The 21905-nt window shown below is 36.7% G+C and overlaps 3 protein-coding genes and 1 long non-coding RNA gene across 4 annotated transcripts; all 4 read left to right on the top strand.

The window, feature by feature from the left end:
* Nucleotides 1-5906: 5906 nt before the first annotated feature.
* LOC113684579 (uncharacterized) lies at nucleotides 5907-7555 on the top strand. Its single transcript, XM_027201974.2, has one exon. The coding sequence runs from the start codon at nucleotides 6335-6337 to the stop codon at nucleotides 7409-7411; it is 1077 nt and encodes a 358-aa protein (XP_027057775.2). The 5' UTR covers nucleotides 5907-6334; the 3' UTR covers nucleotides 7412-7555.
* A 1210-nt stretch (nucleotides 7556-8765) lies between these two features.
* Nucleotides 8766-11982, top strand: LOC149049463 (uncharacterized). The gene is made up of 5 exons (XM_089195012.1): nucleotides 8766-9118; nucleotides 9507-9577; nucleotides 10088-10191; nucleotides 10456-10565; nucleotides 11131-11982. The coding sequence occupies exons 1-5, from the start codon at nucleotides 8873-8875 to the stop codon at nucleotides 11494-11496; spliced, it is 897 nt and encodes a 298-aa protein (XP_089051138.1). The 5' UTR covers nucleotides 8766-8872; the 3' UTR covers nucleotides 11497-11982.
* Nucleotides 11983-15689: 3707 nt separating this feature from the next.
* LOC149049464 (uncharacterized) lies at nucleotides 15690-16535 on the top strand. Its single transcript, XR_016183271.1, has 2 exons — nucleotides 15690-15803; nucleotides 16036-16535. It is a non-coding gene; the product is annotated as an uncharacterized LOC149049464 (long non-coding RNA).
* A 1528-nt stretch (nucleotides 16536-18063) lies between these two features.
* LOC113680756 (angiopoietin-related protein 7) lies at nucleotides 18064-19775 on the top strand. Its single transcript, XM_089195016.1, has 3 exons — nucleotides 18064-18264; nucleotides 18414-18815; nucleotides 19225-19775. Exons 1-3 carry the CDS (start codon nucleotides 18174-18176, stop codon nucleotides 19485-19487), a joined length of 756 nt encoding a protein of 251 aa, XP_089051142.1. The 5' UTR covers nucleotides 18064-18173; the 3' UTR covers nucleotides 19488-19775.
* Nucleotides 19776-21905: the final 2130 nt, after the last annotated feature.

Below are 21905 nucleotides of genomic sequence, written 5' to 3' on the forward strand. Positions count from 1 at the left end.
TCGCAGGTGTGACAGGTTCCCTTTTGGGTGTCATCTGAGGTACAGCGGCTTGTCCCCTGGTGGGGTGGTGAGTAGGGTGCCATTAGCTCTGAAATTGATTTGTTTGAAGAGGGTGTGTGCACTATTGTTGGCTGGTGAAGTCATCATACCCACATTGTTTGCGCCTGCTGTGAGACTGGCATTTTCTGTGGTTTTGAAACCCAAATCCAGTTGGAAAAAAGTTCTCGAAAGATCAATGGGATCTGATTGTCGTTCCACGTACACTTGGATAGAAGTAATATTAGAAGTCTGAGGTGGTATTTTGACATATCAGTATTTTACCGCAGAAAGATCTGTAAGTGGTATTCTAAAGAGATCTGGACTTGGATTCTGCTCTGCCCCTTTGATAGACATGGTGATGTGTCTGTTTCAACGTCTTCTGCGTTTATGCACACGTCGACTGTGTTCCTATTTTCTTAATACGACTTGTGAGAAATCCTCCTGGTTGTTGTTGTTTTCGTTTCCCCCCTTTATACCATTTTAAGATGGAAGACGCAGGATCTGTCGGTGATGCTGTCCCTACGCCAATGATAGGATCACTTTAACGTACGGTACTGATGCAGACCATGTTTTATTCTCCAAAAATATCGTTCAACCTCTTGGCAACTTTTCACTTTAATTCGTTCTTAAGCTCTTGGGATGCCCCTCTCTTTATACCTCGCGGCACTTCTGATAACGAACGCTTTTTGACACTGCTTTTAAGGCCTCCTGCTACACCTTTCACAAAATCTTTAGCCATGTCTTTGACTCCGGCACTTATTTGAGGATCACCCCAGCATCCGATAAAAGGCGGTGGGGTGTAAGGTGAGGGGGTCTACTGGTGCATGAGACCACCACCTCCTTGTTCATTTGGCAGATACACTTTAAAACGTCTCAAACTTTCTCCTATCATGATTCGATCGCCACAAACACACAGTTCACTTTAAATCTTTTTTACCAATCCAACTGTTATATTTGCTAGAGTACCGTTTCCACTTGACAAACAATTTATCATTTTGTCTCTTTCATACTTTTTCCACCCGAAAATAAGTCGCTTCATCTACATGTGGTTTTTGCAAATCACACGCATAAAATGTGCCTTGTAAGGGCGTGTCATCCAATTCTTGCACTTTATAGGTCGTTACCATTCCGGGTAGGACTTTTTGAACTTGAAACCCTACTTCCGTCCATCCTGGTAAATACCCTTTCTTAAACAGTCTCAATTTTTTTATTCCATTGGACTGCCACACCACCCAAACTACCAACGACGCCGGGTTCGTCATACAAGTCTTGTGATCCTCTCTCTTTTGTTTTCATTTTTTCATCCTTGATATCTTTTTTAATGTTCTTAACCATGATAAACTACACAAAAGTTTGAAACAATGGTAGGTGACCCAATACTTATGAACATACTGCGTAAACAAATAACTCTCCGTCTTATATGTATACTTCCCATTAGAGTATCTCATAAACGTCATCAAATGAAAGATACAGTCGTGTAGTGGATGTGGGTGTGGTTTCACGACAAACTTAAACACCTCATCTCCATATCTTCGGGAACCCATTCGTAAGGGATTTTATGCGCTCATCCTCTTCGTAGACGCTACGTGTGATGCGATCGCAAAAGCCACGAAACTACTCGATAACGTAAGTAGCATAGACATTGACTCCACGAGGTAGGCATGATGAACTAATGACTTTTTTTTCATCGCCGATCCTTTTTATAATGCTTGACATTATCCATAATACCTTTCAAAGTCTGTTTTCCCAGAAGTATACCAAGTGTTCCAAAACCTGGTGCAGGACCCGATAACAACATACTTGCTGCGTAAGCTAATTTATCTGTAAGAGAGGGGCCTCGACGAAGAACTATCTTAACCGTACTCACAGAAGCACCCCCACTTTGATTGCGTTTTCGTCTTACACGCCTCATGATTGACACAGAAAAATGACTCTGTTTTTGGTGATGAAACTTTTATTTATTTATCCATACTATCTTCTAGAAACTGTACATCACAAGCAATACAGTCTAAGTCTTTATTCGACAATCCTAAGCGTCCAGCTAATTTTCTAAACTTAGGCATACCGATCAACCAAGCGATTTCAACATGACCGTCCATAGAAAATGTACCTAGCGTTGTTTTTCTACTCATCAACCGTGCGATTTCAAGATGGTCTGTACTTATCCCTTCTACAAAAAATTAACAAAACTTGGAATTACAACTATAAAACATGTGTATTTTTACATCTGGTAAAAGAAACGTTTGAATGAACGCTATGTTTTTGTAACATTAACAGTCACTTTATCGACATAGGGTTCGACTAACTGTGCAACCCTTAAAACAGCCATCCTATGTTCCTCATCCTCGTCTTTGCCTGAAAAATTAATACATTTGGCTCTTATTACTTTCTTTGAAGTAAAGGAAAAAGGGCTTCTAATAAATCAGCAAATGTCATGTTGACATCTAGTCCTGAAATGAATCATTCACATCCATCCGTAAGAATTTGTACTGACCTCTTGTTGGGTTTAAATCACCACCAAGAAAATAGCTTACAATGACGTTGACCGCATCGCAAATAGATTTTTGCCAAAATTTGTTTCTGATTGAGTCAATCCGTAAGAATTTGCACTGACCACTTGTTGGGTTTAAATCACCACCAAGTAAATAGCTTACCATGGCGTTGACCTCATCACAAATACATTTTGCCAAAATTTGTTTCTGATTGAGTCAAAGAAAATGTGGGAGACATTCCACGTTCGCACACTATCTTGTCAATTCTGTCCAGGGTGAACCAGGGGTGACCCTGTCTTTGACACCCATAGTAATAACGGTTGTAATCATTGAGATTACAAATAAGTTTATACAGTTGTGCTGTGTGTTGTTTGTATACAAATATTCAAGCTTTTACTTTTATGCAAATTTACTGTAAGTTTTGTACCTTTCGTTCCCACCATTTAGGTAGAGATAAATTTCAGTATCAGATGGTGAACTATTTGCTCTTCTAAGTTAGAATAACGAACATCAGCTTTGAAGCTATTCAGATGTAAAGAAATAAATTTTCAAATGAAATAAAACGGCTTTTTAAAAATATTGGCGATGGTGAGAAGACTAACTTAATTGTTCATCTTTCAGAAATAAAGATTAAATTGCTTAAACCAGGAGCGAAGCTATTGGAATCTTTGTTTACTTCAATTCCTCAGTGGAATGTTAGTCTTCTTTTATCTGTTTAACATTTATGAGTGAAACTTATCTATCCAAAAGCTTGGATCAAAAATTTTAACCTTGTCGGGATTGCCGGTAAAATTGTGCCCCATTGTAAACAAAGATGCTCTCAGCTGGCCTGGTCTTTGATATATTTCCTATTAAAGACTACGCTTGATCGCCTGTCTTTGAAATCAATCGAAAATTTGCGTAGTTGCTCCAATTAGATAGAATCAATGAAGTGTGGCAAAATCGGCTCGAAATATAGCCCTTGGAAAAAATCGAAAATATTCCCAACCAATCTATCCCTGTTTTGTGGCCATTGACTTATTTTTTTATTGAACGTGTTTTTCCATTAAGAATTCTTTCACAAGGCGAAAGCTACAGTAAGAGTCCTCATCAAGTCAAATCACAATGCATCCATAATTTAAGGGTGCAATAAAAATTGGTTATTCTTTGGTTGTTAATCACTTTGTCATTCACGACTGACGTTCATTAAATCAGTTCTTTAAGAAGAGCGAATAGCTATGCAGCTTTCGGTAAATTGGATGCACAAAACAGCTAACAGGTGGTCCGTGTGTTTAGAGTGTCTTATAAATTTACTTTTTCAAATCAAGTTCAAACGTCTTTCGTAGTCCTTGACCATTTCGAACTTCCTGAAAAAGTACGGGAGGCAGAGGAACGTGGTACGGAAAGCAGGAGACTCTGATGTCTGATTGTCTATTTATGTTATGCAGCAGATTACTGACTTAAAGCCAAAGTTTTTCTAGTCTAGACTTTAGATAAATCCTCGCAACAGCCTCCATGCTATCAGATGTAAGACAAATGTCAGGTTTGAGGAACAATTTTTCATTTGAACTTCGTTAAAATGAAAAAGTTTCTGTAAAAAGTTTCAAAATGTTGACTTCAGTATCTTGCTGAGACATAGTTAGGCTGAGATCACGCAATGGCTAAATGACAATACTCTACGCCAGGGTCTGTCAGTTTCTCTTTAGTCTCAGAGAAGATGAAGTCCCTGGCATGATTTGACACGAGACTGACAGCTTTGCAGTTATTACCTTCAGTAAAGATATTCACTTCAGTGTAACAAAACCGCATTTTATTGTCACAATATATTGATATTGGTCCGAGTAAGTCGAGATCTACGTGACAACGGTTAGAGTAACCATATTTTTTTCTCCGAACAAGACATGGTTTTGGAGTGCAGACGCCGATCCATATCTCAGGATTCCTAATCTCTAATTCCTTATAAGGCTGTTCGGCACTTCATTAATACAAAACAAAAGCGAGAATTGTAGTCATGTTTATTATTAACATCTTTTTAAATTTGTGAAATTGATCCAAGTGGTAGGGTATGTTTTTTCGCTTTATTATCGAAATCAAATACTGGAAAAGCACACGTTGTTCAACGAACTAAACATTGTAATAACTTTTTAATCCACATGAGGGAACTATTATGTATGTGTTCTTGTCCCTTTTTTATCTTGTTGTTGTTTTCCTTTTTTTTTTTTCGTTCTTCCTTATTTTTTCTTTTGTACTTTCTTCTCCATTCTTTGGTGCTTGTAAATCGCATGTACATATCGAATGTAAAATATCATATCCTAAATTGCCAACATTGAGCAAAAACCCTATGGAGCCTCTTTAAGTTTACTTTTATTCCTCTCTTTTCTTGTGCGGCTGCAAAATGTTGAAGACTATCTCTCTCACTGGGTAAAATGCCAAATTTTAGTGTCATTTAAGTAAAATTAAACAACTATTAAACCCAAAGACAAATTTAAGCCATGTTTACTAAACTTAAACATGACTTAAAAATGTACCTTTGTTTAGGCGAGGTTTAAGCATTCTTAAATGCAAATTAAATCGACTTTGAGATTTAAGCTATGTTTAAGTCATTTTAACCGTACTTAAATCGTGAAAAGATAGAGGGGCCGCAGCCAGGATAAAACATCTTGTAAAATTTAAAAAAACGATCTCTGGCTAAAACTTTTAAAAATACGAGCTTTCGGCTGTTTGCGCTACAGCCTTCAACGGGTAAAATGATAAAAAGGTAAGAAATACTAGGTGTGAAGTACAAAGTAGGAAATTAAAAATGCTAATAACTAAGAATGTTTGTTAAAAATACTAGGTGTGAAGTACAAAGTAGGAAATTAAAAATGCTAATAACTAAGAATGTTTGTTAAAAAGAATGTTGTATTGTCCGGGCAAAGGACAGGAATTGTTGTCCGCATTGGGAGTTAACTTGGAATGCCACGCTTCTAGTGTTTTTCTTGTTCTAAAACTGCCTTTGTCAATAATAGATGCATTATCAAAGTCTATTGCGTGATTATTGGCCCAGACGTGATTGGAAATTCTTGAGCCTTTTGCCGCGGTTTTCACATTTCTGAGGTGTTCTTTCTTTCTTGTGTTGAAGGCCCTGCCAGTCTCACCAATATAACACCATGAACAGTCACCACAAGGAATTTTATAAACAACGTTTGTTTGAGATTCCAATAATGGTCGAAATTTTGGGGCCGGGAACTGTTGTTGGAGGGTGATAAGTGGTTTGTTCACCACTGTGATGTCGTGTTTTTTGAGGACACGAGTCAGAGGTTCTGTTACGCCTTTAATGTATGGAAGAGAGGCGAACGACTTGCGTGATTCGGACGCCTCGACCATCTTGAAAAATGTGCCAACAAGAGAGACAAAAAAAGATTGATGACCCAACCTATCGTAAACTTCACTCAACCGACGGCACACCACCAGCGATCCGCGGCTCAGTTAAACACCACAAAGAAGGGAACCCACTGAGACCCATTGTCACCTGTATTGGCTCAGCCCTCTACAACACATCCAAGTTTCTAACGGATATTCTATCTCCAATTCAAAATCGTAACGGATACTCTGTTGCCAATTCCTTACAGTTTTCCAAAGAAATATCTGACATCAAGATCGACGAGAACGAAGTCTTGGTTTCCTTCGATGTTGTATCACTGTTCACCGCGATCCCTGTTGACAAAGCATGTGATTACATCAAGATCAAACTGGAACAGGATGCCTCTCTTCCATCCAGAACAAATTTGGACATCAATGACATAATATCACTCCTCCAATTTACCCTGTCCAACAACTATTTTATGTTCAATGACAGAGTCTATAAACAAGTACACGGATGCGCTATGGGCAGTCCAGTCAGCCCTGTAGTGGCCAATCTCTGTATGGAAGAGATCGAGGAAAGTGCGATTAACAGTTCATCCGTCCCTCCTAAAATCTGGAAACGTTATGTTGATGATAGCTTCTGCATTATCAAAAAAGACAATGTGCGAGCTTTCCATGACACATTAAATTCAATTGACGCCAACATCTCTTTCACCATCGAAATTGAAAGTGACAATAAGATCTCCTTTCTCGACACTTTGGTCACCCGTAGAAATGGCACCATCGCTGTAGATGTTTACAGAAAACCTACGCACACGGACAGATATCTAGACTACAATTCTCACCATGATAATAAACACAAGGCCAGCACAGCAGCAACCCTTCTACACAGAGCCCTAAAGCTACCCAACTCCTCCGAAGGAAAAGAACGAGAACTAAATCGAGTTTATTCAGCACTTGAGTCTAATGGTTATCCATCGATTTTCATTAAAAACATCCAGACCAAAAAAACCCGACGCTCAACAGTGTTGTCCCCGGAGGAACTTGTTGGCACATTTTTCAAGATGGTCGAGGCGTCCGAATCACGCAAGTCGTTCGCCTCTCTTCCATACATTAAAGGCGTAACAGAACCTCTGACTCGTGTCCTCAAAAAACACGACATCACAGTGGTGAACAAACCACTTATCACCCTCCAACAACAGTTCCCGGCCCCAAAATTTCGACCATTATTGGAATCTCAAACAAACGTTGTTTATAAAATTCCTTGTGGTGACTGTTCATGGTGTTATATTGGTGAGACTGGCAGGGCCTTCAACACAAGAAAGAAAGAACACCTCAGAAATGTGAAAACCGCGGCAAAAGGCTCAAGAATTTCCAATCACGTCTGGGCCAATAATCACGCAATAGACTTTGATAATGCATCTATTATTGACAAAGGCAGTTTTAGAACAAGAAAAACACTAGAAGCGTGGCATTCCAAGTTAACTCCCAATGCGGACAACAATTCCTGTCCTTTGCCCGGACAATACAACATTCTTTTTAACAAACATTCTTAGTTATTAGCATTTTTAATTTCCTACTTTGTACTTCACACCTAGTATTTTTAACAAACATTCTTAGTTATTAGCATTTTTAATTTCCTACTTTGTACTTCACACCTAGTATTTCTTACCTTTTTATCATTTTACCCGTTGAAGGCTGTAGCGCAAACAGCCGAAAGCTCGTATTTTTAAAAGTTTTAGCCAGAGATCGTTTTTTAAATTTTACAAGACGTACTTAAATCCTTTGAAGGATTTAGGGTTACTTTTACCACCTTAAATCTAACGTTAAACCTATTGGGGAGATTTAAGGTCTAGTTAAAGGAGCCTTAAATACAACATTAAATTTATCATAATATTTATGCCGTGTTTAAGGACCTTCAAAACACATCAAATCTTTTGGTGTACACCAAGTCTACTTTATTGACATAATCTCTCACCAGAACCAGAAACCATACGAGAGCAGCCTCCAGCAACCTTCAATGAATTAATCATAGATTAATATTAATATTATGTATTTAGTAAAGCCACAATATTTCACGCTACTGATTTTATTGCTTTTTCAATTCTTTGGGTAATGAAACTGTGTTTGTTGATTGTGAACAAGAGACTTGATTTCTTGTGTTGGAAACTGTTTCACTAAAGGAAGGTGGTTGCACAGGGAATTTGACTAACCTGAGCAAATAAGGTACATTTCTTCAAAACCATATAATTTTAGTATATACCAAACCAGTGGACAGTGTTTTTTGCATGCTCTGATTGGCTACTCAAACTCAGGATAGTACATGCATGTGCTATCCACTTCCCAGCTTAAGCTGAAGTGTGAAAAACTTTTTTTTGCGGTGTCCTGAGATATAAATTTATAATTCTTTTATCTCACTGGTTTGGTATATACTTCACAGCTCATTAAATATCCACCACCACTAAGGGGAATAATATTTATTGTTAAATATATTAAAAACAACAACGACATGTGAATGTAGATTGATGTTAATAACTGGCTGGTAAAATAATGGCACGGCGTGGAATAGGGCAAACTGCCATGAGTTTTACATTGTCAAGAGTTAAATAAGCTCCAGCAAAAAGACTGTGTATCCTATAAACAGGCAAAAAGTAGCTTGATGCTCTAGGTTCAAAGTTATTTGCGTCCCACACACAAAGGGTATTAAAACTTCCCAAGCATTGGTTTTGCTGAACAAGGAAACCGGGATTTCTGAGCATGAAGTGAACAGCTCTGAACTGCAAACGTCACCAGACATCTCTAACTGAACGTTGAAAAGCGCGCGTTTGTATCGAGGACGCGGTATGTCTCGTCCCCAGAGTGAGGCCCAGATCCTTATGCGCATGACAAATACCGTATGAACGCCAATCAAATGTCCAAAACTATAATCGCGGGATATTTGATCTTTCACTGTCGTTCGTTCACTCGGTCGAGTTTCGTTTCGTTGCGGGCACGTGTTTGGATTCTTCCTCGATAGGATGATGGTTGCAAACGATCCAGTTCAAGAGAGACAGCTTGTTCTTATGGAAAGAATGAGTAGAAGGATTGATTCGATTCTCGAAGGGCAAAAGAAACTAGAAGATACGAATGCAGTCCTTCAGCAAGAAAATGCAAAGCTGAAGAACCAACTTGCGAGTCTGGAAGGGCAGGCAAAGAAGAAAGGCAACAAACGTTCTAAAAGCTCTCGCAGAGAATCAAATGTTGTGATTCCAAATGACTTAAGGGTAAATATTCTTTAATTACTTTAAGGATATAAATTTTTTCAACTTTAGTACCGTTAAGTTGTGTTTGAGAGTTTCAGTTGCGGTGTATCAGAAGCATAAAACGTGTCTTCAAAGACACCGCCATTCCGCCATCACGCGTGTTCTGTGTTAACTTAAAGCACAATATGTGTAGATGTTGGTTCTAGTGCTTATCACAAAGTTGGAACATCCTTGTGCTGAATTCTTGTGGCTATTTTGCAAGCATTTAGCAAAAATACTGTTTACCCAGTTTAAAATTCCACTGTGTACTGTTTACCCAAAAACCCTGCTGACCCTGATTAAAGAAATAAACAAGTTTGTGGTTTGAATTGACTTTTGACATATGATGTTCTTCCATATTATCTTCCAGAAACGGTTTCGGTTCATCTACAAAAAGATGGTAGAAAAAAAAGTGACACAAGGTTTCATCATTGATGAGGAGTATGTTATTTTTTTACCATACATAAGATGATGTGTTTAAATAGCAAGGCACTAAGAGAGATGGCATGCAAGATATTAGAATTAAAACTTTACCACCAAGAACTAAATCTCTCTCTGACCAGCTTCTTCTAAGGGACTGTTAGTTATCTGTTTTGAGGCCAGTGTTAAGAGTCTGGGGCCAGTGTAAAATATTCAAATTGGGAGTAGGAGGTGGTAAACTTTTAGAATCTGTTATTTCAACTATTATGTTGCTGATAGATTAATACATGCAAATTTTTGTTTTGAGAAATCTTTTCCCTCCAAGAACCAGAAATCCTAATGTCAGTTTGAAGGTGTAAAAAGCATGTAGCTTCTGCACTGTACCAGCAGTGATTAGAAAATTGTCCCTCTTGTATAACTGCTTTACTTGAATTATTATTTCCTTTTTTGGCTGAATAATAATAATAATATTATTATAACTGCCTCTGGCTATTGTTTAAAACAAAAATAACATTCTCATTTTTATTACAGTCCACAGTCAGAGAGAAACCAGAGTATTTTTACAAAAGTGAAAGAAGTACTGAAAAAAGAGCATGGAGGAGAAAGCTGCCTATGGACTGACTTACAAATGGAAGGTATTACATTACAGGAATCAAGTTTTAATGTTGTGTGCAAGTTAGAACAAGAAGCATTTACCTTGTGCAAAATCAAACAAATTTTCTGAAATATGTTGGACAGAAAACTTAAAAACTGAGAGGGAAAACACAATATTACCAGCATTAATTCTTTTAATTAATATATATCCATAAGCTGATGTTACATATACACATAGACTTGTCATTGTATTGTAATTTTAGGATATCATGCAGCGATAATAATTATTGTTTTTAACTCAACAGCTCAGTTTTATCGGTACTTCAAAACAACTAAAGAAAGAGAGCAGAGGATAAGAAAAGGGAAAAATGAAGAGCATAAAGAAAAGTGCAAAAGGAGCAGGCGTTTGCTAAATGTAAGGACTAGCTAAGTTGTCTTGCTTTTGCCATGCTAAACCTATATTCAAGAATAAATTTTCAAGATAGTGTGGCTGAAGCATGGCTTCTGAATCAAACGTTTCAATTCAGTTTGACAACAAGTGTTGTTTAATACTCTGGCAAATTTGTGCATGGCATTGTACCAACATAATAATAGTTTGAAAACACAATACAATGTGGGATAATATACAGCAAAAAAAAATGAAACAATGCCATGCACAAATTTGTCATACACTGTAAGTAGGACTGGTATGTTTACAACTGGTGTACAAATTCACATTAATTAGGAAAGTCAAACTTGCTGGTAGTTAACCAAATAATATGGGTTTGCTTTAATTTAGTACTGTTTTGTAGCATGAATTTTTTTCTGGGAGTTCTATTTATTATTGCTGATTGTTATTTTCATATTTTATATCTTTTGTGGGATATCATTTTGAGTTAGAAAAGTATTTCTATTTGACAATAAATTATATGTTTCATAGATATAATTTGGTCTGGTTATTAACTAAATAATGACTAAATTGTTGCTTTTTGTTCCATTAGAAACTGGAAAGGCGTCAGTCATCCTATGAGATGCTACAAGCTTCTATGACACCAAAAGAAAAACAGTATTATAGTGAAATCCTTTACATTGATTATATGAGTAGCGAAGAATCAGATTATGAGGAGCAAGAAGATTTCATTACTGGTGAAAAAGAAAAGAAACTGGCAAGATATGTAACCAAGAAGCTATCATGGGAAAGAACAAGCTTGACAAATGCAAAAGCCAGGCTAGACAGAACCTACAAAAATAATTTGACCCCCCATGCCAGGGCAATGGCTAAGCCAAGGAGTGTTGGTGGCATGTTGGAGAGGCCTGCACCTGCTGGCCCACTTTGGGCTGTCAGGCAGATAAACAAAGAGTCGTGATTGAAAAAATACTTAACACTTTTTCTACTTTTTATTCATTTATTTATCATGTATTTAATGGCAAACTGAAGTAATTGTTTTGTTAGAACAAATTATTGTCATCTAGATCACAGGGATAGTTTCTTCCAAGTATTGTTAAATTTATTGACTTATGATGGGGAAAATTTGTTCCTGTCAAGCATAAATAAGCTAGGTATGTGTGACATTTTAACCCTTTAACTCCCAAGATCTGATTGGTAACTATCCTCGCTAGCTGCTACATATTTCCCTGTAACTTAGTTATGAGAATCTGGTGTGATATCAAGACAAAGACCTATACCTGATAAGTTTGAGAATTCTCATTATCTCTTTGCTGGATAAGTTCAAGATATTTTAAGGAGAAGTTACTTGTTAATCACTCCTGGGAGTTAAAGGGTTAATTACAAATAGGCAGTAGCTTTAAGAATGTGTACCAGTGAATTTAAAATAAAAGAAACTTGAAACATATATTGTTTAGTGTGATATGTGACCTGGTGGGTGGCAGTTTAGTAATGAAACAACAAAACAATATTTCACTGATTTCACAAATTTGATTCAAAACTAAAATAAGCAACAAATTTTGAGCAGATTAATTGGCATTAAATGGTACTTTGACAACATTAAATGTTTGAGCTCTGTTTACTTCAATTAAACAGTACTTAAACATACAGGAATGTTTTGGACACATTTAATGTGCACTTAAACCTGCATTAAGTTTTAGCCTTAAGATAGTATAAGCCAGGTTTAAGTCCAACTTAAATCTAGGTATAAGTGACTTAAACATCAACTTAAACTTATTAAACCTGAGTTTAAGACAGGATTAATCCATGTTTAAGGACACCTAAATATATCTTTTCTCCATGTGTCTGATCCTAATAGCAATTGTTCAAACGATATCTGGAGAAGCGACCAAGCGAAATGAAGAAAAGCGCTCCTTTTTACATCACTGTCATCGACGAGCCAGTTTCAAGCGTTTGGTACAAGAAAACCCCAATGGGAAAGAACACCATAAACACAATCATGAAAGAGGACTCAATAAAGAATATCACATGCCACGTATCTGTCCAAGGGCTTGACGATTACGACTTAGGGAAGAACGAGAGCAGCAGATCATTTCACGAGCCGTTGACAACACCGGTCCTTTTCCTTCAAGAAACGCTTTAAGTCACCTTTATTCTGCGAATTCCACTGCATCTTTGTGTGCTCCCGGCCGTGTTTACAGTTTCAGTCACTGCAGCGTCACCTTGAACATCGCCGGGAATAATGCCGTTCAGAAGAGCACAAGTGATGGAAGGCAAGGATACAAATGTACCTTCATCGAATAACCAGATTCTGAGTGATCTGAAAGCGTTTTGAACACTTTAACGTTGTTTGAAAAAACAGTAACTTTATATTTTCAAAGTTTAAAGTTTGTTAGCAGGCCTGGTTTTCAATGTCCCGGTATGTTTGTGCAAAAATAAAATTTGATTTATCTCATCCGCGCGTTTGTGGTGATTGATTCTTTGTCAACATTAAATGGCTTCCTGTGACTGAATACTCAAGAGCGCATTCAGAAATTCAGTATTTTCCCCCTCTATTTCATTAACAAGTAATCGCAATGGGTCCTCATAAAATTAAGGATTGATATCACTTGTGTTTTCAGAAGTTGCTGAAATTGCCCTCGTCGCTTCGCTACTCGGGCAATTACAGCAACCTATTAAAACACGCGTGATATTACCTATACTAATTGTGAAAATTTTTTTTAGAAAACGTTGAGATAAGTATTGTGCAGTAAATTAATGAAATCATGAAAGCTTTTTCTACTTGTATAGATGACTTTTTATTCTGGTCGTAAACGGGCCAGAATCAGAAATTCGGTCTGGTTTTTCCACCGCAGGAAAATTTTGCAGATTTTAATTCGAGTAAAGCACTATGGTGGACATAGCCTGGGAACGAGGTTGAGTTTTAGCATCGAGTGTATTCAGGCTTGAAGTGCTGGGCCGCGCATAAACGATAACCAAGCTTGTGACAGTTTAAACTTATCTTTCGAGCAAACTTAAACATATTAATTTCGAGCACAAACCCAATACTGTGAATCGCTTCAATTGTTAATTAACTGATGAAAAACAAAAACAGTGGGAACAGTTAAAGTTTATTGGCTGATTAATTAAATTCAATAGATTAATTCAATTATCTTATGTAAACATTAGGGATGATTACTTTAGCGGACGAAAAAACCATACTTTTCAGACAAAAAAAAAACTTGTGAAAGTCACTGCCACATATCTTTAATTCCAATCAGTCGAAAAACTTGCAGTCCATAAAATGCTTTCTGTTGTATATCGTTCCAACGTAGACATACATCAAAGGGAGCTTTGTAATCAGGGTAGATTGTATAAACACCTGTAATTCTTTGACCGCCTTTGAAAAGCTCAGCACAGTCGACTGGCTGTAAAAAAATTATAATAATTAAATTTTGGCTGGTTTGATTAAACGCATCAAGGAAAGAGCTTGAAGCAAAGAAAGACAAAATCGTAGAAATCAAGTAAAAGAGGCAATGAGTGAGTGAATTTCTCGGATCCTTTTTTGTTGTGCTTGCAACTTATTGAAGCTGCACGAGTTAAAGAAAATATTTGAACCGTGAATAAAAGTGTCACACTGCGCAGCAAATTAGAACTTGTGAAGCAGACATTATATGATGAAATTTTTTCTCCAACCTTAAAGCTGTGTATTTTATGATAAAGCACAGTTGTAGAATGAAACAATTTCAACTACTGAACCTCTTATTCATTCTAAGGTTGCAAAACTGTGGGCGTAATAAGAATATGCTCGAAGGCAACTCTATTTCCCGGAAATACTCTTAAGGAGGGATTTTTGAATCATTGCTTCTTTATGTCACTTCTCGAATTATAACAGGAAGTTGGACGCGCTGGACGTGTGCACGCTGGACAATTTTATAATAAAATACTTTCCTTCTTAAACGCACGATTCATCGAAAAATGCGACCTTTATTTTCTATTTACTTTTTGCCTTTAAGTTTGAGGGTTAAGTAGTATTATTGACTGAGTTGATAACGCTCTGACAAAGGGCTAACACTCGAAACGTCAACTTTGAAAGTCTTCACGGTGGCCAGTTTATGTTATCACCTCAGTTGATGATAAAAAAATTACCCTGTTATACTCTCTTTAGAAACTTACCCCCTTTAATTATTTTTATTAGATTGATTTATATCCTCTGTTTACTATTGCATGGCAACCTTAAGTTATCATGCGCAATTAAATCAAGTAAAGTAGGCGTAATACTTAAGACTCAAGAAAGGAGTTTTATGTTCCCTGGGGATTCCCGCTTGGTCAATGATGAGGTTGCGCAATGTTAATGGGGAAAGGAAACCTCAAACTCCTTTAAAGGAGTAAAATGTGTCATTAAAAGCACGCTACACTTATATCAACCGGATAAAGAATTTAAAAGACGAAGTTCTAGGAAGCTGCTCTATTTGGATCGTTCTATTTGTTTCATTTTTGCCGAATAATCTAAACTCCCTGTATGTGACGAACAAACCACTAATTATAATGGAATTCCAATCTTCCTCTTAGGTTACTTAATTAATGTTGTGTGTAGCCAAGCATGGAAGTTTAATGTCAAATGAATATATATTCTTTGGTGGTAACATTAAGATAATTTGTAAGGGCTTGACTTTATTTATGCATGGAATGGTCAGAAATCAATTGCTAATCGATTTAAGTTTTAAACAAACCGCACAATAAAAGCTCGAAATTTTCAACGGTTTGAATTTCATAGGAAGACTTACTTATGAACGTTTTACTTATGAACTTATGAACGTTTTATGTAACTATGTGTTTCATGCACCTTACCTTTCTAAATTCTTGCATTGCTATTTTTAAGAACGATATCAATCTTTAAGTTTACCTGTCTTTATTCTATTGAGAGACAGCTATGTAATTTCGTTAAAGCTGCTTTCGTAAATAACTATATAACTTTCATTTTGTTTTTGTTGAAAATTTTGCTGTACCGGTGATTTTTCGGGAAATATTTACTGACGAGGTTCAGAAACTCTCTGCCGACGTTTCTTTGTACGTTCATGCTGTAGGGCGGATTAAACCAAATTATGTTTCTTTGTCTGTTCTTTCGGCTGCTCTGTACGGTGTGAGTTACAGGTTTCTTGTGTTCAGTGTAGATTAATTCTTCGTCGTGTCCACTTTGTTTAAGTGCACTTTCGTAATGTGGTTTGGCTTTGTTAAAGAGTTCTTTGCTCGAGGAAATGTCGGAGATTCGTCGGCCGATGGTAGCTGGTAGGTGCTTTATTATTGTAGGCGGATGGTTGGAATTGGTGTCGATGTAGAGAGTTTCGTTGTTGGGCTTTCTGTATGGGTAGTGGGTTCCGTCCGTAAGGTTTAGGGTGACGTCGAGGAAGTTGCAGATTTTTTGGTTTGTGCTTATAGAAATGTTTAGTCCTTGTTTCTTAAATTCTCGTGTGATGTCCTTTCAAGTCCGTTCTGATTGTGGTCCGCTTGCGTTTCTTAGAAGTACCAGCCTGTCTCTGTAGAGTCCTACGTTGTTTTTGCCGTATTTCTCGCTGAGGTTGTTCAGAAGGAAAAGTCCGAGAAGCTCACAAACTTCCGCTCCGTGGAAGCTGCCCATAGTTACGTCGAACATGCTGCCGTGGTTTTTCTTGGTCCAGGCGGTCTCGTCGTCAAATAAAAGTGATTTCTGGCAGTGCATAATTATGTCGATATCTTTGTCGCTGATTGTGGTGTAACTCTTGGATATCTATCTATATATATATATTTGTATTCACCTTATTTGTATTCACATGTCACCCATGGTTCTTTATTTGCCTTCATTGTTTAACCCTTCTCAGATTGTAATTTAGACCTTTGTTGTATTACTTAACCTCAATCTTAAAAATTCTGTTTTGTATATAAGTCGCAATCATTGTAAATAGCTTTTTAGTTTTTAATTTTTAACCTGAAGAAGGCCGAACGGCCGAAACGTCGTGCATTAAACTCGTCCAGAACAGTCAAGAGTTGGCCTCTTCGTTACGTCCCTATAGTACACTTAACTATATATATATATATATATATGTATATATATATATATATATAAGGAAAAAAATTCAAGAGCTGTTGCTACAGGGTTTATTGGAGTCATGCTGACTCCTCGAAGATGATGACTGCACATCTTTTGAAGATGACAATTCACCTCAGGGCTTACACTAAAATGACTCATGATCTCATTATATAATTATGAATGAGATCCGCGGTAAATTACAATCCTCTCATTTTTGAATTACATATGATCTTTCCATAAAAAAAATAATGGCCATAATACAACAATTTTTTTCAAATATTATTAATTTTATGCAATCATGATTTTGATGGAACATTTCATTCCTTCATGAACTCCTACAGTTTAATGTGATTTAAATCAATCTTTAACTTCACCTGCATTAATCATATCAAGATAATAAATTGTGTAAGTTAGTTTCCGCTGCATTCACTGACGAGGTTTCCAGAAACATTTTCTGACCTGAAGCACTTAATTGTTCAAGTTCTTAACTTCTTTATCCCAAGCTTACGATTCGAGAAAACGGAAACGATTAATTCATGAAAGCGTCACGCGTTGTGTGACACAGTGTGAAGTTACTAGAGGAACGTTGAGAATTTTAACACATCATAAGGAATAGTATGAGGAACTTCCGTCCTAAAACAAGAATAACAGTGATGGCAAAACACGCTTAAACGGCAGAGAAAGCCGAAAAGCACAACGGACACACAAGATGTGGGCAACTTCCAATGCTTTTCCGAGTAAAATGGTTATATTTCGAAATATTTATCGATGTAAATCGACCATATTTCGTTCCTCATAATATTCCTTATGACATGTTAGACTTTGCACCGAGTCCCACAACGCGTGACATTTTCATCAATTAATCGTTTGCTTTTTCTCGAAATGTGACCTTGGAACGCCTTTGGTTTTAAAGAGGAAATTATTTTTGTAAGAAACGTTACGTGGGCCGTTAGATTTACGTTAACTCGGAAGAATGCACCTTCAAGATAGCTAAGATAGAGATTTAAATTTATCTGGGGAACTTTAGCATTAAAGACTTATGTAATCATTTATGAATGAAATTGGTAAAAATTATTCCTTATGTCCTTTTTGATAAGAAGGTCAACATACATTAATTCTTGAAACTGTATTACTATTTTAAAGAGTCACCGTCTGATTGTGATGGAATAATTAATTCCATTTAAGGAGTGACGAGATTTCGCGTTAGAATTTGGTTTGTTAATCAGTTTTTGTTATAGGAGCTCATTTCGCTGAACTAGGATTTTACTTTGATTTTGATGTTTGAACGAGAAAAGGAGGAGACATCTTCAAAGAAAAAAAATTAGTACTTACTGTGACACAAAATATATTGTCAATATTGTTATTTTAATTGATTAAGAGTTATATATGTGTTGGGTTTCAAACATCCTTCACAGTTAGGAGGGGAGATTCCCGGGGAATACAGTTGTTTTCGAGTATTTTCTTATTACGTTTACAGTTCTCAATAGCTGGATATAAATACAAGGTTGAGCAGTTGTAAATTCTTCAGTCTACAACCGTGCCTCATCATAAAATATACAGCTTTAAGGTCGGAGAAGGAAAATCTTTGCATCATGCCTGTTTCACAAAGTTCTACTTTGCTACTTAGTGTGACACTTTTATTAACGATTCAGTTGTTATCTTCAGTTCTTGGATTTGAGAAATGTAAGTAGGAATCCATTCTCTCCTATATTGTAATAGCCACTGTATTCTTTCTTTTACCTGGTTTTATATCATCTGTTTTTTACCAATTTTAAACTCTTTACTTGATACTCTAATAGATGAGTAAACTATTTTCTTGACATCTTTAAAAGCTAAGAACTGTGCTGAGCTTTACAACTCTGATCAAAGAATCAGCGGTGTTTATACAATCTATCCTGATGACGAAGCTCCCTTTGATGTATATTGCGACCAGACAACAGCTGGTGGAGGCTGGACAGTGATCCAAAAGAGACTGAATGGCTACGTTGATTTTAACCGCACCTGGGATGACTACAAATATGGCTTCGGTAATTTCCTCATAGGTGAATATTGGCTTGGATTGGAAAAGATCCGCCGCTTGACTGAAAATAAGACAAACAACAGGCTTCGAGTAGTTCTTGGGGTAAACGATACGAAGCTACTAGTTCCTACAAACACTTTGTACGCTGAATATGCGGGGCTTAAAATTGGAGACGAGGGAGCGAAATACCAGCTGCACCTTGGAAATATTACAAGTAAGCCCAAGGCAATTAACGTTAACAGCAGCTTCACTTTTATCATAATTATACGTCGCTAGCTTCATAGGTCTCTATCCACATCTCGACCCATTCAGTCTCTTCCAATCCTGTTATTTACTTGCAATTCATGTTTGCCAAACGACTCGGTTCACAGCGTGCCCAGTCTAAGTCATGTAAAGTCCTCTCACACTGATAAAGTGGCTCGCCTCTTTGTAACTCAGTGGCAGTGTTTCAAGACCACACTAGGTTAAGTTTCAAATTGGTTTTGTATTGTTTTGTTTTTTGAACCTTAAGATGGTCGAGATGATAACATATTTTTCCTATCTTTCCGCTCCACCACAGAGTAGTATCTTACGGGCTTATATTGATATCAATGCATATTTTCTCCATTTCCCCTTCTTTTTAGATAAAACTGTTGGTGAGGATTCTCTCAGTTATCATCATGGCTTCAAGTTTGGTACATTTGATAAAGATGAATGTGCGTCAAGAGATGGAGGAGGCTGGTGGTACAATAAGGAATGCGCTGCTGACTCAAATCTCAACGCTGTTTATAACGGTAAGATCTCTTGGGGAATGCTAGATCCCTACAATGCTGATGGAAGTGATCCTAAGACAACTGAAATGAAGATCAGACCTATGAACTTTTCTTCAAATACATTCACTCATTAGCTTGTTTAGAAAAATGTAATTGGGAAGACCGGCGAGTATGGTACAATACGCGTAGTAAATTAAAGCAAGCATTCATATAACCATTTGGTGATGTACAACCAAGTATTAAAATGCTTGTTTCAAATGCTTGATTATTTGTCTTTCGTTCCCACGATTTAAGTGGAGATAAATTACAGTATCAGATGCTGAACGATTTGCTCTTCTAAGTTAGAATAACGAACCTCATCTTTGAGGCTATTCAGATGTAAATAAGTAAATTTTCAATGAAATAAAACGGCTTTTTAAAAATATTGGCCATGGTGAGAAGACTAACTTAATTGTTCATCTTTCAGAAATAAAGTTTAAATTACTTAAACCAGGAGCGAAGCTATTGGAATCTTTGTTTACTTCAATTCCTCAGTGGAATGTTGGTCTCCTTTATCTATTTAACATTTACGAGAGAAACTTATCCATCCAAAAGCTTGGATCAAAAACATGGCCCGGTCTTTGATATATTCCGTATTAAAGACTACGCTTGATCGCCTGACCTTGAAATCAATTGACAATTGCTCCAGTTAGACAGAATCAATGAGGTGTGACGAAATTGGCACTAAATATAGCCCTGAGGAAAAAACGAAAATATTCCCAGCCGATCTATCCCTGTTTTGTGGCCATTAGGATACTTATGTTTTTATTGAAAGTGTTTTTCTATAAAAAATTCTTTCATGAGGCCGAGGCTACAACCTCCATAATTAAAGGGTGCAAACAAAGTTTGGTTATGTGGTTATTTGGTTATTATTCTTCGGTCGATAATCACTTTGTCGTTCCCGGCTGACGTTCATTAAATCAGTGCTCTAAGAAGATCTAATAGCTATGTAGCTTTCGGTAAATTGGATGCACAAAACAGCTAACAGATGGTCCGTGTCTAGAGTGTCTTATAAATATATATTTTTTTAAATCAAGTACAAACGTCATTTGTAGTCCCTGACCATTTTGAACTTCCTTATAATTTTTCCGTTCGCTTAAATGGCTCAAAAACGAACACTATGAATTAATAGATATAAAGAAGAGGCGATATAGGATGTTTATGCTTAATGTTGGCCGTTTTCATACATCCTTTTAATTCAAATGTGTTTCTGCTCTCCGAACGCAACTTTTGGGAGGTCAAATTTGTAAGGTCGCTTGATTTGCGGGGTTTGATGTCTGATTATCTATTTACGTTATGCAGCAGCTCACTGCCTTAAAGCCAAGGTTTTTCTAGTCTAGACTTCAGATAAATCTTCGCAACAACCTCCATACTATCAGACGTTTGAGGAACAATTTTTTATTTGAACTTCGTTGAAATGAAAAAGTTTCTGTAAAAAGTTTCACAATGTTGGTTTCGATATCTTGCTGAGATATATAGTTTCAGGTCACGGCAGGGGCTAAATGATAATACCTTATTTTTTCCCCCGAGGAAGACATGATTTTGGAGTGTAGACGCCGACCCATATCTTAGTATATCGTAGATAATTCCTTATAAGGCCGTTCGGCACTCCATTAATACAAAACAACAGCGAGAATATTAGTCACGTTTATGATTGACTTCTTTTAAAACTTTTGAAATTAATCCACGTGGTAGGGTGTGATTTTTTCGCTTTATTATGGCAATCAAATACAGGAAAAACAAACGTTGTTAAACAAACTAAACATTATACTTCTTAATCTATATGAGGGAACCATCATGCATTTGTTCTTCTCCCTTTCTTTTCCTTCTTGTTGTTTTCCTTTTTTTCTTTTTTCTCTACTTTTTTTTTCTTTTGTACTTTCTTCTCCATTCTTTGGTAGCTTGAATATCGAACATTTATATCGAACGTGCAATATCACTTCCCTAATTGCCGACATCGAGCAAAAACTCTATGGAGTCTCCTTAAGTTCACTTTTTATTCCTCTCAATGATGAGGTTGCGCAATTTCAATCGGCAACTGAAACCTAAAACTCCTTTAAAGGAGTGAAATGCGTCATCAAAAGCACGCTACACTTATATTAACCGGATAAAGAATGAAAAAGACAAAGTTCTACAAAGCTGCCCTATTTGGATCGTTTTATTTGTTTCATTTTTGCAGAACAATGTAAACTCACTGTCAATGACGAACAAACCGCAAATCATGATGTTAACAGAATTCCAATTAGGCCCTTAGGATGTTATGTGTAGCCAACCATGAAAGTGTGATGTCAAGTGAATATATATACTTGAGTGGTGACATTAAGATAATTTGCGAGGTTCTTGACGTTATTATGCATGGATTGTTTAGAAATCAATCGCTAATCGATGTCAGTCTTAAATAAGCTGTGTAGTAATAACTCAAAGTTTTAAACGGTTTGAATTTCATAAAAAGACTTAATAATGAAATACATACATACATACAGGATTGTTCGAGTCACGCTGACTCTTAGCTG

This window comes from Pocillopora damicornis, chromosome 2, assembly GCF_964200805.1.
Source record: "Pocillopora damicornis chromosome 2, jaPocDami1.2, whole genome shotgun sequence".
Classification (NCBI taxonomy): Eukaryota; Metazoa; Cnidaria; class Anthozoa; order Scleractinia; family Pocilloporidae; genus Pocillopora; species Pocillopora damicornis.